The 13,434-nt window shown below is 42.3% G+C and overlaps 2 protein-coding genes across 2 annotated transcripts in view; one reads left to right on the plus strand and one right to left on the minus strand.

Annotated features, from left to right (window-relative positions):
- dock6 (dedicator of cytokinesis 6) overlaps window positions 1–11,140 on the minus strand; it is a 34,319-nt gene extending 23,179 nt beyond the window's left edge. The window contains exons 1-15 of the mRNA XM_084571280.1: window positions 10,890–11,140; window positions 9,018–9,105; window positions 7,919–8,097; window positions 7,638–7,706; window positions 7,384–7,510; window positions 6,759–6,971; window positions 5,608–5,693; window positions 5,396–5,462; window positions 4,984–5,133; window positions 4,816–4,896; window positions 4,447–4,603; window positions 4,171–4,301; window positions 3,504–3,597; window positions 3,219–3,381; window positions 458–575 (exon numbers count right to left, since the gene is read on the minus strand). Of these exons, the coding sequence (XP_084427406.1) occupies window positions 458–575; window positions 3,219–3,381; window positions 3,504–3,597; window positions 4,171–4,301; window positions 4,447–4,603; window positions 4,816–4,896; window positions 4,984–5,133; window positions 5,396–5,462; window positions 5,608–5,693; window positions 6,759–6,971; window positions 7,384–7,510; window positions 7,638–7,706; window positions 7,919–8,097; window positions 9,018–9,105; window positions 10,890–10,939 (1,773 nt within the window). The 5' untranslated portion in view covers window positions 10,940–11,140. The remainder of the gene's footprint in view (window positions 1–457; window positions 576–3,218; window positions 3,382–3,503; window positions 3,598–4,170; window positions 4,302–4,446; window positions 4,604–4,815; window positions 4,897–4,983; window positions 5,134–5,395; window positions 5,463–5,607; window positions 5,694–6,758; window positions 6,972–7,383; window positions 7,511–7,637; window positions 7,707–7,918; window positions 8,098–9,017; window positions 9,106–10,889) is intronic.
- angptl8 (angiopoietin like 8) lies at window positions 841–2,600 on the plus strand (the record flags this gene model as incomplete). Its single annotated transcript, XM_084569992.1, has 3 exons — window positions 841–1,708; window positions 2,193–2,390; window positions 2,478–2,600. The coding sequence occupies exons 1-3, from the start codon at window positions 1,403–1,405 to the stop codon at window positions 2,598–2,600; spliced, it is 627 nt and encodes a 208-aa protein (XP_084426118.1). The 5' UTR covers window positions 841–1,402.
- Window positions 11,141–13,434: the final 2,294 nt, after the last annotated feature.

Raw genomic sequence — 13,434 nt, forward strand, 5'->3', positions numbered from 1 at the left:
GTTTACAGGCCCATTTCTTATGAACTTTTAATAACTGCTTTTGCACAAGAGAGCTTACATGACTGGACAATTATTTTAAACTGATACTACAACAATGACAATGGATGAGCAGTTTGAGAGCTGTCTTTGGACTCTTTCTGAAATGAATTTGTGACTATTGGAATGACGTTAGCTCAGTTCAGTTCAGTTTCGTGCTCAAAACAGATTTTTGTGGCATATTACTTTTAGAAGAAGCGGTACAGTGTCATATCAAATAAACTAAAATAAAGATAGAGATATCAAAGGACAGATATGGTACAGCTCACTAAATAACTACATTTTTCTTCCATTGCTGTTCAAAAAAAAAAAATAATTCTCCTTTGATGTTCATACTATATAGTGTTTCACTGCCTCAAGCTGTTCTTTGTGGCTGGGATTTTATTCTGCTGGGAACATTACGTCCCCGACTGTAACTCACAGGCAAAGCTTGACTGGGATCCTCTCCTGCCATGAACTGAACCTTAACAGCAATGTTCCTCACTGAGCCCTGACGACTGCTGAAGTTCAGGCTTTGTGGGTAAACGTAGAGCAGGTTCCTGAGAGGCAAATAATGCAAGGAAAAGAAGGAGAGAATAACAGAATTAAAAATAAACCAGTAAAGCCATGTAGAAACCTTTTATGATTTCTCACTCCTGTTATATTGTCAACACTTATCAACAACATCACATCATTCCTTTCAATTTTCAAAAATAGTCTTATTCTTAGAAAAAGGCAAGATAATGCGTGACACATTTGCACATGGGAAGAGCGTGACCTCGTAAAGGATTTACTTGGTGACCTCAACCCCCGTCCAAGATAAACATTAGAGGTAACTGTGGTCCATCTTTTGAAACAGCTGATTTTATCCACCGGTTAAGTTGCGCAAATGTACCAGGGTTGAACATTTTTAGAGGAACTATAAATAGCATTTACTGCACAGATTACCATCCTGCTCATTGTTGAGCATTATGTTTTCTGCACCAAACATGTGTGTAACATACATTGTTGTGTAAGCCATATGTTTTTGTGACCTAAATGACAAAATTTGTATCTCAGGGGTTAAACTTCCAGGGAAGGTCACTGAGACTAAGGCCATGGACAAGACCTGTGACGGAACCACATCTGAGCTAATGTTTTACTATGGTATTGCATGTACACATCCAATATAAGCCGACCAGCCGCCCTTCAGATTCATCAGTCAGTGGCTGTGGGAGTGCGACAGAAAAACTAAAGCTTTCTATAGCTTTCAGTTTTACCTTGTGAGTTTACATATCAAACCAACTTTTATTTTCCTGAACTGGCTAAACGCCTGGGAGAGAAAACACAAACTTTTGAACAACCTGAGTAAGAAACTGTTTCTGAGTAAGAAACAATTATTATCAAAATGATCTGGAGCCTGTGTCTGCTTTGTGTGGCTGGGGCTTTAACAGCAACCCATGCAGGCCCCATAAGGAAGACCGGCAAGATGGAAGACAAGGCTTCAGCACAGGAAGAAGTCAACGTGCTCATGTTTGGTGTCATACAGTTCAGCGACTCCCTTAACTATGTTTATCAAACCACTGAGGCAAAGATAGAAAAAATCAAGCAGTCTTTAAAGAGCCACGAGGGGACTCTCCAAAAGCTGGGGAAGGAGACTGAGCAGGCTGCAGCGGTGGAGAGACAGATAAAAGACGCAGTACAGTTTCTGCAGGTAAGAGAACACAGAAATATGTAAACAACAGATTTCCCATGTGAAGATGAATGGTCGTGTAATTACAAGGGAGACTCAGAATTACAATCAAATTGAGATCTTGGTAAAACGTGCATGAGTAGAGGAAAACAGATGCTATATGTCGAGTATCTGAAATCCTAATCAGATTGTACCTTCAAAGTCAGAGAACATGATAGAGAGCTGAGCAGACATTACAATTTCCAAAAAACACAACTCCTATGCTATGTCAATATAAAACCAACACAAAAACACTCGTGGGCACCATTTTTTTTATTTTTTCTTATAATTGTCTTGATTTATTTTTTTTATTCCTGGTGCATATGGATAAATCATATTTTTTCATATAAGGAGGCTTGTAAGCGTGGTATAAAGCTGCATGAACTTTCTAGTGTAGGCAGCTGGCAGCCAAACTGGGACTGTTGTTGTTGGAGGAGATTAACATGGGCAGATGCTCTTTTGATAGGACCAGATGGCCAAGCAACAGGCCCAGACCAGTATAACTAAAGACTGGCTGACCAACATGGAGAAGGAAGACGTGGAGCTGAGGACAAAAGTGAAATGGCTGGAGATGTATATCAACAACTCTGTACCCACCAGCATCAAGGAGCTGCAGGTAAGGAACTCACAACTTCAAGGTCTGTCTCATTGTTACAGCAGCCTTGTTGCATTTGTTTGTTTTTGTTTTGTTTTTTCGGTTCAACAGTTACCTGACAAAGTAAATAAGTTGAATTTTATTCCTGTTTTTTAGGAGAGAGCAGAGGAGCACTCTAACGTCTTGCAAGGTTTACAGCATTTGACCCAGTTCCACAAAGAGAATATTGAGACTCAGGATGAGGAGCTCTCCAAACTGCAGAGACTGGTAAATTACTAGCTCCAAACCTACGATGTTTTAAGCTTTTGATGTTTTTATTTATTCTAATTGCCATTTCACTTCCTTATTCCAGAGCGAAGCAATGACATAGATTCACCACTGCCCAGAATGACAGAAGATCTCAACTCCTTATCATCAATGCACTCCCTTCCACCCCGGCTATGCGTGCTACAGAGCCACCATACGACCAGGAACTATTTTTGCTAGTAGTCTTATGTCTTAGTCTTTGTTATTATGGCTCACATTTTTTTAGTTTTTTTTTCTTCAGTGTTTGTGACCTTGTTTTTTTAAGAGAACCATTCTTATTAAAGTTAAATTATGAAAGATTGTATGTTCACAAAAAGTATCTTGTCTTACTGTAACAACAGATTTTATATAGAAGTTTTATTGCTTATTTTTGTTTTTATATATTATGTACTGAGATCAGTAAAATCTGTTTCCGTTTGAAATTCATTGTCCTCTGTGCTTAACATGTACACTGAACTGAAGGCAGAAAAGAATCTGACTCTGTTAAAAATCAATTATCGAACACACATACACAGTGGCCAATACGTGCTACGACTGTGTAAATATCCATAGGTCAACATACGGTTTCTGTCCAAATAGGCAAATGCTCACCTGTAGGTGGTGTGTGGCATGTACACGTAGCGAGCAGGGAACTCCAGGACCTCTTTGGTTGGGCGAACACGCAGGTCCGGATAAGGCTTCACGTGAAGCAGCTCTGGCGACAAACAGTAATGGGGCGAGTCCGGAGCTGGAGAAATGTCAATCTTCAGCTGGGCTGGGGGGGGGGGACAAAATAATCATGGTCACACAACAAAGCAGAAACCCCGTGAGCCTCATAAAGCACTACACGTTAAGCCAGACAATTTGACACAAATATCTTGAGCGTGTCATGTTTACCTGTGACAGGCCTGAGTCGTCGCAGAACAGAGGATGGCCTGCGCATGTCTGCAAGATACTTGTAGAGGTCCTCATCACTCAATCTATCCCCCTCCTTGGTATATACAAACAGAAAAACGCAAGTTGTTATAAATAAATGATATTATTCCATCAGTCAGCTCATATGATTGTCACGTAGAACATGTCCAGCACGCAGCAAGTTCGATCGCTGGATTTGTTGCTACTAAAACAAATAAAGCAACTACAGTGACCAGTGGCACGTTTCTGCAGCGTTCTAGCACATGTATTATGTAATAGAACCGTGATAAAGAAATATCCTTGACTCATGTGTTCACAGCAAGAAAGATGAGGTGTCTTTCCAACACATGCCCATACTTTTTTATTTTAATAAATTGAACAGCCAGTTTTATCCCAACAGATTTTTGTTTTTTTCTTTTGTTACATGCGGTGTAATTAAAAAGCCAACCCTCGCTTTATTTTAATTTTTACCAATTTGGTACCGTGTTGTGTCTCACTTTTTGCCATTATTGTAGGATTCGCTGTAATGGTGAAAACTAAACTTTAAATGTAGAATTGTAGGTAACTGAACCCCTTTATGACAGGTAATTGCTGCAGCATTTACTACTAAATGACTCACAGACACAAAGACCGCTAGAGAGAGTCTGACCTGTTTGAAGAAATTGGTGACAGTAAGCGTTGCTGGACGGAAGGTGGCAAAGTTACACATGTCGTCCCCAACACTCATTCGCTCAATCCCCTTCTTCTTTCTCTCATTCCACGTTCCATGGCCCTTTCGTTCTATCGGAGAGACAAACCATACAATATTACAGAGATATGCACATACTGTATGTGTGCTGGGAATAGGGGAGTTCTGTTATCGTGCACATGTGACATTATGTGTGAAATGCATGGAGCTGAGGACGATGTTTAGAGGCATAAGTACCAGAGTCAGAGTCTGGGTCGGACCGATCCAGACCTCCCACACTGCTGACGATGTTGAGAAGGTGAATGGCCGTCCAGGCAAAGGGCATGCGAAAGCGGCCAAGGCGACTGCATGACTGCTCTGCCTGAAGACGCAGCTTCTCCAGCTTCTCCTTGTGCTGCAATGGAACAAGAAAAGACAAATATAGAGCAAAGAATACTGAAAGGCCAAAAATATATGCAATAGGTAACTGATTTGGCCTGCCAGAAAGAATGGTAAATATTGCAGCTACCCAGACAGAATTGTGTAAATTTGTGACTAGACAGTAAAAAGGTCCCACGTGTACGCCGAATGCAACACCGAGCATTGCGACAGTTTTGGCTCCATTACCTTGGAGGAATCGGATTCTTTCATGACCATGTAGGGTTCACAGCATTCACCAATGTCTCCTTGCTGGAGGATTTTTTCGAGCTGAAATACAAACATGGACATGACTGTTAACACATTAATAAAGATGATTATTTATCATGTAATAATAATTGAACTATTTCTTGGCACCTTAATGACCAAGAAGATATCAGCAGAAGGGTATGTGATGGAGAAGATGGCAGAACGGGCCAACGTGGATATGGCTACGTGAGGTGTGTGGGCTTTAAGGAGTCCTTTCATCTGATCCGAGTTTAAGTCAAAGTAGAAATTCTCCGAGATCTGTTGGAGGACAGATAAGCGGGAAACAAAAGAAGGAAGAGAAGGAAAGATGATAATGGAAAAGCACATTGAGCGATTTTAATTCAGTTTTGACTCAGTGATCTAAACCGCAAGACCACTTAGGCCTTTTTGAGGCAACGGAAATTAAATTAGTCAAGTATGAGCTCAGCATTACGTAAGTGATTTTACAGACTGAAAGTCACTAAAAGAATATTCATTAGAGCAAATAAAAAATAATCAAATGGAATAAAAACATGATTACCTTTTTCTTTTCCTTGACGTCATAGAGGGCGAGTGTTCCAAATATTGGCTCAATTTCTATTTCAAACCTGAGAGACACACAAAATGTAAAATGGTTGTCAAATATACAGTGCACTGGAGAATTTTTAATAATAATATTATTGATAATAATAACAATGATGATCAGAGTATGAAGCCATAAATGTCAGAGGTTATATTCCAAAAGTTCCTCACTTGAGAGACAGACACTTGACCATGATCCTCTGGCCACAATGTTCCTTGGGCACTTCAGGAAGAGAGCATCTCTCCACTGCTTCATCCTGCCACACAGAAAAACAAAGGCACACACCAGCATAACATTTACACAGATGTCATGGCAACGTGGCGGCCGAGAAACCATGATGTGTGCACAGGCGTAAAGAAAGAAGGACAGAGCGAGAAAATGAGAACATTGAGGAAAGAAAAGCAAACAGTTCCCTTGAAGTGGCTAGAATTGCACACATTATCGACATTCAGTTTATCGGAACATTCAATAATGTTCCTCTGAGATGGACAAGTGGCGGCTACACGTAGTATCAGAGTGCTCTTCTGGTCGCAGTTTGGAGGAGTAATTTCTATCAGGACGTCGCAATCAATCCGGGTGATTAGAGCTGTTAACTGTACTGCATCATTCTTTTGAATTTCTATTGAAGACATTTTACTTTTCATATGCTTTACTTTTTTACTCAGTTAAGCCTAGAAGTTGAAATCGTGAATCTCCTTTAGTTCTAAGATTTGTCTGTTTCACTACACTAAGGAGTCGCATGCGCTTTAATATGCATGAAAGTAAGTGAACACATTACTGTTGCAGCCAAACTAATCTTTTGTGTTTAGTTCAGTTTAAAAAAAAACCCTTAAGCACATACAGTAAGGCTGTCTAAAAGGCTGAGTCACTGCACAGCTGACAACGCTGCTCTTAGTCACCAGTAAGAGGGGCTTCAATAAAAAGCTACTGGTTCAGCAACAAAGTGATTCAGCATAGTCACTTCAGTTTTTAGATTAACAGATAAAGTAAATCTCTAGTTAAGCCCCAGTAGTTATTCCTGCAAACGGAAACATCAACATTATGGTTGCTTCTATGTAAATGTCAGTGTCAGTGTTAAGACTTAATATTACTATTGATTAGACCTAATACTAAGCAAATAAAAATGTAATGTCTACTGACTGTGGTTGAGGTCAAAATGCTATGGAAACCCCTTCATTAACTGAACACAGTCTAATAAACAGCTTTATTTAATGTCAACTCGTGAGAAAAGGTTGAGAAGAATATGTATGCATGACAAAATCACATGTTTTCTATATTTTAAATATAGTCAGAGGCAGATCAAGGCTGGTTTAACACAAACCTCATCGGGGGGAGGGTACAGGCCAAGCAGGTCACTGTGGCGCCCCTGCGAGCGTGCCTCGGTATTGCGACGGTCCATATCCTCTGCAGCTGTTCGTTCCAGCACAGACGGCAGGAGAGCGTCTGGGGAGGAGTTCTTCAGGTCAAAGATGCTGGAGGCCCAGCTGCCCCGCGGAGTCTCATCAATGCTAACTGACCGCCGCTTTGCGTCATCCTGAACCGCACAAGACCGAGAGGTGAGATCATGTTTTTTTTTTTTCTTCTAGGAAAAGATGTGTTCTAAGCAGTATGCTACAGATCCCATTACCTTATTACCAATTTAATATGATTCATACGGCGAATGTGCTGGGGATAATGGATGAGGTATATTCACTTATCCATTACTCATTCTCTATATTATTAACTCACGGACCAGAATACAACTCACACTGCCTTTACACTGCCATATTGAGTCACACACCTAAATGGATGGCCCTTCTCTCCATCTCCATCAAGGCATTAAATGATCGAAGTTTCAGAAGCATGATGGCTTTTAAAGTTTTACTCCTGGCAACCATACAGTGCGTTTAATGAACATAAATTGACTGAATGGCCACTCTAGTTCTTTGAACATCACAAACAGCTACCTGGTCATCCTGGCGCTCAGCAGCAGCGGCCTCATCCAGTTCAAATGTCTGTTTGACGAGCCCTCGCTGCCGCTCCCTCTGCCGCTCAGAGTTGTGAGGGGTGTATGTGGTGCTGTAGCGCTGGTACCTGCCGATGAAAAAAGGTGTCCCACTATAATGTAACTGTCCATTGCGTGAGCAGAGGGGGAAGTGTTGTGGCTTATTAAACAATAGATGGAATACAGATGTAGGTTAATTGAGGTGCAATCACTTACTTTCGTTGAATGACAAGCCAGTCATCTGTGTAGACTGCTAAGGCATCTCTCACTCTGGGATCCAGAGAGCTGCATAAAAAATCCATTAATTATTGAGGATGGCATGCTTTTAATATTTATGACCATTCAGTGTCGCAGAAAGAAGAGCTTTGTTCTCATCTGTAGTAATGTTTGTTCTCCATTACTCCTCAGTGTGTGAGGTAGTGTAAAGAGCATAGAGAGATTTTTGTTTTAGAGTACGAGTTCTTTTTATGTATATTAGTTTAGTTTGTTGGACTTACTCCTCCTCCTCAGGCAGTGGTGGCTCCAGTGTAGTGCACTCTTTATCCTGATGGAGGAGCTCCAGGTCATCCTGGGGGAACTCCATTAGCTGTCTGAGTGGACCGGGCTCCACCCCAGGAGCATGACTGCTCACATACTCCTCGAAGTCAACCGGCTCAACCACCTCCGTCAGGGGCAGCTGTCAGACGACATCAGACGATTATGTACCAACAACTATGACATGATCATCGTGACGGAATGTAATCCCATCAGCTGGATCAGAAAGACTTACAATATGCAGTACAGGGAGGCGACAGGTTGCCGTAACTGCAAACCAACATAGGATTTCTGGCATTCACACATTAACAAACATCACAAATGAATGAAGGGTAACCATTTAAAGGAAATAGTCTTATAAATCATTAAGCAGCCTTTTGACTGTACTGTTAATCCATCAAAACAGATATTCTGTTTCTGTGAACACATTTCTCACTAAACAGAAAAGTTAAACACAAACTATCTGCACCCTGTCCACTCACAACAGAATTAATATTCTGTCTTAACAGCGCCTCCCTTTCTCTTTCAGTTCTCGGTGCAAAAAAAAAGTGACATTTCTTCCTTTTCGGTGCAACGTCATCTACAACCTGCCATCTTGCAATGGTGCTATAAGTCGCATGCTGCATGTGAAATATTGTCTGTGACATTCAAATGTTTCTATAAATATGAGTATTGTAAGTTAGCCTACAACCTATTCAAGCCTGCCTTATGGTCTCCTTCATAGAACATGTCTAGACTGCTGTAAAAATAAGCAGCTCGGATGTGGGTTTGGGTCTGTTGGGAGCGCACAGAGGATTCATTTCTGCTGGACTAGTAAAATAATCACACTAACATCCTCGTGACATGACAACCCGAGCAAGAGCACATGCTATATATGTTTCATGTACAGTATATGTTTCAAAACCATGATCTGTCAACGCTAATAAACACTCACCTTGTGTGCAACTTCCTATTATAAAACTACTACCACTTCATAAAGTTACACCCCTCCACTTCTGGCCTCGCTAACTGGAGCTTAAAACCAGCTGAAACTCCTGTCATGTTAAATACAGGGTGACTCACAGGGTGGTGTGCGCCTCCTCGTTTCTTGGACAGCTGAGGTGACCCATAGTCTCTGGTCACTTGTTTTCTGACTTCTGCAGCAACCGTCCTGAGCAACAGAAAGATTTAGTTAGGAAGGAAATTAAAATTGACATACAATTCAGCTGAGAAATGGTTTTTAATTGTCGAGATGTATACTGTGTTCGAGATAAATAAGATATTATATTCGACCTTTTCCGTGGGTGCATGGCTCTCAATACTGAGTGATAATTTAAATTTACTTTTTCCAGCTGCAGCGTCTGGCACTCTAGTAGGGAAACAATACATCCATCTACAGTATAGACCTTTTCCACAGTTTTCAGGTTTCAGCGGCAGTGAAGGGGCCACAGCTGTTTTGAATGGGGACGCGAGCTGATTTCACAGAGAGGTGGCGAGCTGGCTATAGAAAGCAGGCACAGAGCCAGAGCTCTGTCCCTGGCCTTTATGGACTAACGGCAAATGGGAGGCTTAAAGACAAAGCAGGAAAAAACACCAACCCTCTCAAAGAGACGGCACACAGCTGCTCCTCTAGAACCACGAAATATCTGCTTCTCACACGCACAGCTGCAAAGGCTTCAAAATTTCCGTCATGACTGCAAAGCTAATGTTCATGCCTTCCTTCCATCAATCAATACGCAAGGACTGTCAACAGAGAGAATATCTACATCCTCCACTCCCGTCTTTAAGATAGAACTAAGCTTCCCTGAAGATGACCTAGCCGTCTCGTAAATCAAATATTAAACTTCATAAGCTAATGCTACATCTTTAGCGGTGTAGGAATTGCTTCTGCAGCTGCATTGAAACAGGAAAAGGAAAGCTACTGACTGCAAAGGCAATAGCCAGAATTCCCTTTCCCACCCTTTCCTGCATCCGGCACTGAACAATGGTCTGGGTCCCACTAAGGAGACTGGACACGGGGAATGCGGCGGGAGACTGAGAATATCTCTTCAGGATGTGGTCCACAGCATGTTCGTCGTGTGATGCAGGGTGGATGGTTTAAGCTTTAAGTTTTCATTTAAGCAAGAAACTACTCACTTGCAGCTCAATGACAAGCATCTAACATCTTTTTGTTTTCTCAAGTGCATCAGGAGGAGCTGTCCAGAAACGCTTTTCGTTCAGAAATTTATTTCTGGGAAAAGGGATTGGGTGATTTGGTTAAAAAAATGTACAGACAACACACTTTTAAAAACTTCTATTGCAGTAAATCAGGAGACACTTGACTGCAAATACTCCCCCACACACACACACCAGTGTCGTTGTCCAGGGCGTTTGACACACATTAATCTCCTATAACTCGATCAGCAATTATTTCATGTACTAATACACAGTCAGCAGAGTTCTACTTCAATCACAGGCTTTCAGTGGAGAGGGAGAACCAGTTTACAACATGTGGAAACAGGTTGCTACTATATTGCTAAGAGGCGTTCACACGACACAGAAAAACACCCAAACGTCCCTTGGTGTCAAATTATTCGTACAGAGCGTTTTCCCGCATGTTTACTGCGTCTTCATAGTCCAGAATGACACACCACAATAGCAGCCCTCAGCCTGGCAGCGGTTTACTCAAGCAGCTCAATGATTGTTGACAACAATGCTCTTACTAGGCGACGATAACGTCTAAAAAAACAGGTTGCTAAACTCGGTAAAGTGCCCGAGACCTCCTGGAACCACGCGAACTGCTTTCCACAAACCTTTCTTTCATTGTAGTAGGGTACAGGTGTGTTTCTTCTAACCGGTTTACGTTTTGTAATACCTTACAAATCCTAGCATAGTGGCTATATGTGCCGCCTGTCCAGCAGGTCACTCTCACGCACGGCGGTAGCCGTTAAACAATAACTTCTGCTGCTGTCTCACCGGTTGATTTTATGAGCAAACGCCCTCCTTTCGCTCGCCGACGATGTCATTTCTTGTCCCCATGTAAAAGAAAGTCCCCGAAGTCAAAGTGAAAGTGTTTCTCTCCCCTCTTGCGTCGGCTCTGTCCCGTCTTGTGTAGGGATGCGGACTCTCAGACCGTTTCCTTCTCCACGCTGGGACCGGGCAGGGATCCCTCCTTGTTCCTCCTAGCGGCCGGGAGCTGAACCATGTACCGTCAAGTAAACCATAATACATATATCACATCCGGTTAAACTTCAAAATAAAATGCAGCAGTCTTCCCTCACAAACTATCAATTTAATTATACTCAGCATTACAGCGCTAGTATATTAGTATTTATATATTTATTCCGCCGCGTAATTTTGTATTTTTTTCAACTACTTTCCAATTAATATATTGATACTTTTTGATTTCGTTATCCCAGGGTGAAAACATCTCTTCACATCCGGTCTAACTGTTAATACACGCAAGCTTGACCTATTTGTGCTATGTCCACCATCTGTTCACGCAGAAATCTCACCTGACCGGTTTAGAGCCACCTCATAATGGCGCATATCCACCAGAGTTTAGGGTTTCACTTCTGTTTCATTTCTGTATGAAATTTAGGAAGTGGGACAACGACTTTACACGACGTGTTACTCTCACAAACAATATTTATTTACTTTATTAACGGAGCCTTGCCACTCAGTAGATCAGATAAGGAAGGACCGTGTTCTTTTTTTTTTTTTTTTTGTATATATTTTTTATTATTATTTCTTGGTCACTTCACAGTTCACAAGGACAATTTTCTTAGAAAACGCCCAAGAGCAACATCCAGAAGACTGTCTGAATTAATCTCGACGGGACGGTAGCGTGTTATACCTAGTTTTCACCAGGAGAGGGGGCTGTTCACCATGACTGGAATAGAAAGAGCCTTGCCTCATCAGTGATGGTTTTAAGATTCAGTGGGAAAATTTGACCTCTGCAAGGAGATGAGAAATAGCCACAGCGTTATTTTGTAGCCTATTATCTGCAGTGACCGGAATATACATGTAATCTTAATGGCTAAAACAAACAACTATGAAGGAACACTATGGTTGCTTTAACATTCACAATGCAAATGTGGAAGATATTTTTGAGAGTCTCTTCCTCCTGTTTTCTTTGAGGGAGAAATTACATTGTTAGTAAAGCTTCCCACTAACGGAAGACTTGTCAGTGTATGGAAACAGCGGGGCTACATCTTCCCCCACCCTGCCGAAAATCACACCATAGCCCAATGCCCACTATGAGGAAATTTTATAGCCACGCTCACTGCTGCAGCCCAACACCGCCAACCCCTCCTCACTCCTTCTAACCCACAGTCGTCCTATTCAGCACCCTGGAGAGCTGCTGCAGGTACTCGACTGCCCTCTGTGAGATGCTTGATGAATGGCATGAATTGTATAGGAGAGATGTGGAAAAATGGAGAGAGAGAGGCTGGACGGAGGTAAAATTAACCTTGCATGACAGAGGCTTGGCTATGCGTGGCTGTAGCTGAGCAAGGGCAGGCGTCTCCGGGATGTATGTTTATGCATGGAGCGGCACTCAGAGCTGCATCAGAGCTCGCAGCAGGCACGAGTCTGGCCCGTAGACACCGCTAATGAAAATAAATGAAGCTCACATTCTCCATCTCTCCCCTATATAGGCACGCTTCCACCACAATGCCAAAAGTAATCCTTCTTTCCTGGCGGCTAGGAGGTTGAGCAAATTCGAATTTATAGCACAATGGTGCATCCTATAATTGATTTGTTTTTGAAAGAAGTAACAGTCCTCTCACAGCATTCAGCTCAGACACAGCATATGTTCAGCGTCCGCATATGCATGTATAATTTAACGAACAAGAAGAAATCTATTTCTAAATGTTTATCGTGAACATTTCAATGTGAAACTGCTGAGAAGACATACTGTGTTTTTGTGTGACATTGCAGCGCCCTTGTCTAGTTGAAAACCCACCTACCATAAGTGGGCTGAACCCATGCCTGCTTTCTCCTTCTGTCCACACCTTCCTCGCCTGCTTCCTTGCCTTTCTGTTCATCGAAGGCTTTCAGTTCCTAGATCGGCACTATTGTTTGTGCGCCCAGCCCCCACGGCAGCGAGAGCCCCAGCCCCACCACCACCACCACCACCACCATCACTGCTGTGTTACCAAAGAACAAAAGAGAGAGTGTCAGACACCACCCACTAGATCTCTTTCACACCAGAGCCCCCACCTCAGTTCCAGATGGGGTTGCCTTTTTTCAGGGTTTCTCTCAACCCCAAGAGTCCTCCAAAATGGATGCCTCCCCCTCCCCCCGGAGCCCACTACTCAGCTGCCCGTCATCCACCTGCTCCACTGCCACGCGCCCGTGGCCAGGGCACATCCCCTCTCTATCCCACCCCACCAGGGAGTCCTATTAAAATCATTAACCACTTTTCTTTTTTTTTTTTTTTTTAAAGGGGGTCTGCTCCCAGAACTAGCAGCAGTAAAAACTTTAAATAGAAGAACAAACTCAGACAAAAATAAAGAAC

The sequence above is a fragment of the Chelon labrosus genome, assembly GCF_963514085.1.
Source record: "Chelon labrosus genome assembly, chromosome: 21".
NCBI lineage: Eukaryota > Metazoa > Chordata > Actinopteri > Mugiliformes > Mugilidae > Chelon > Chelon labrosus.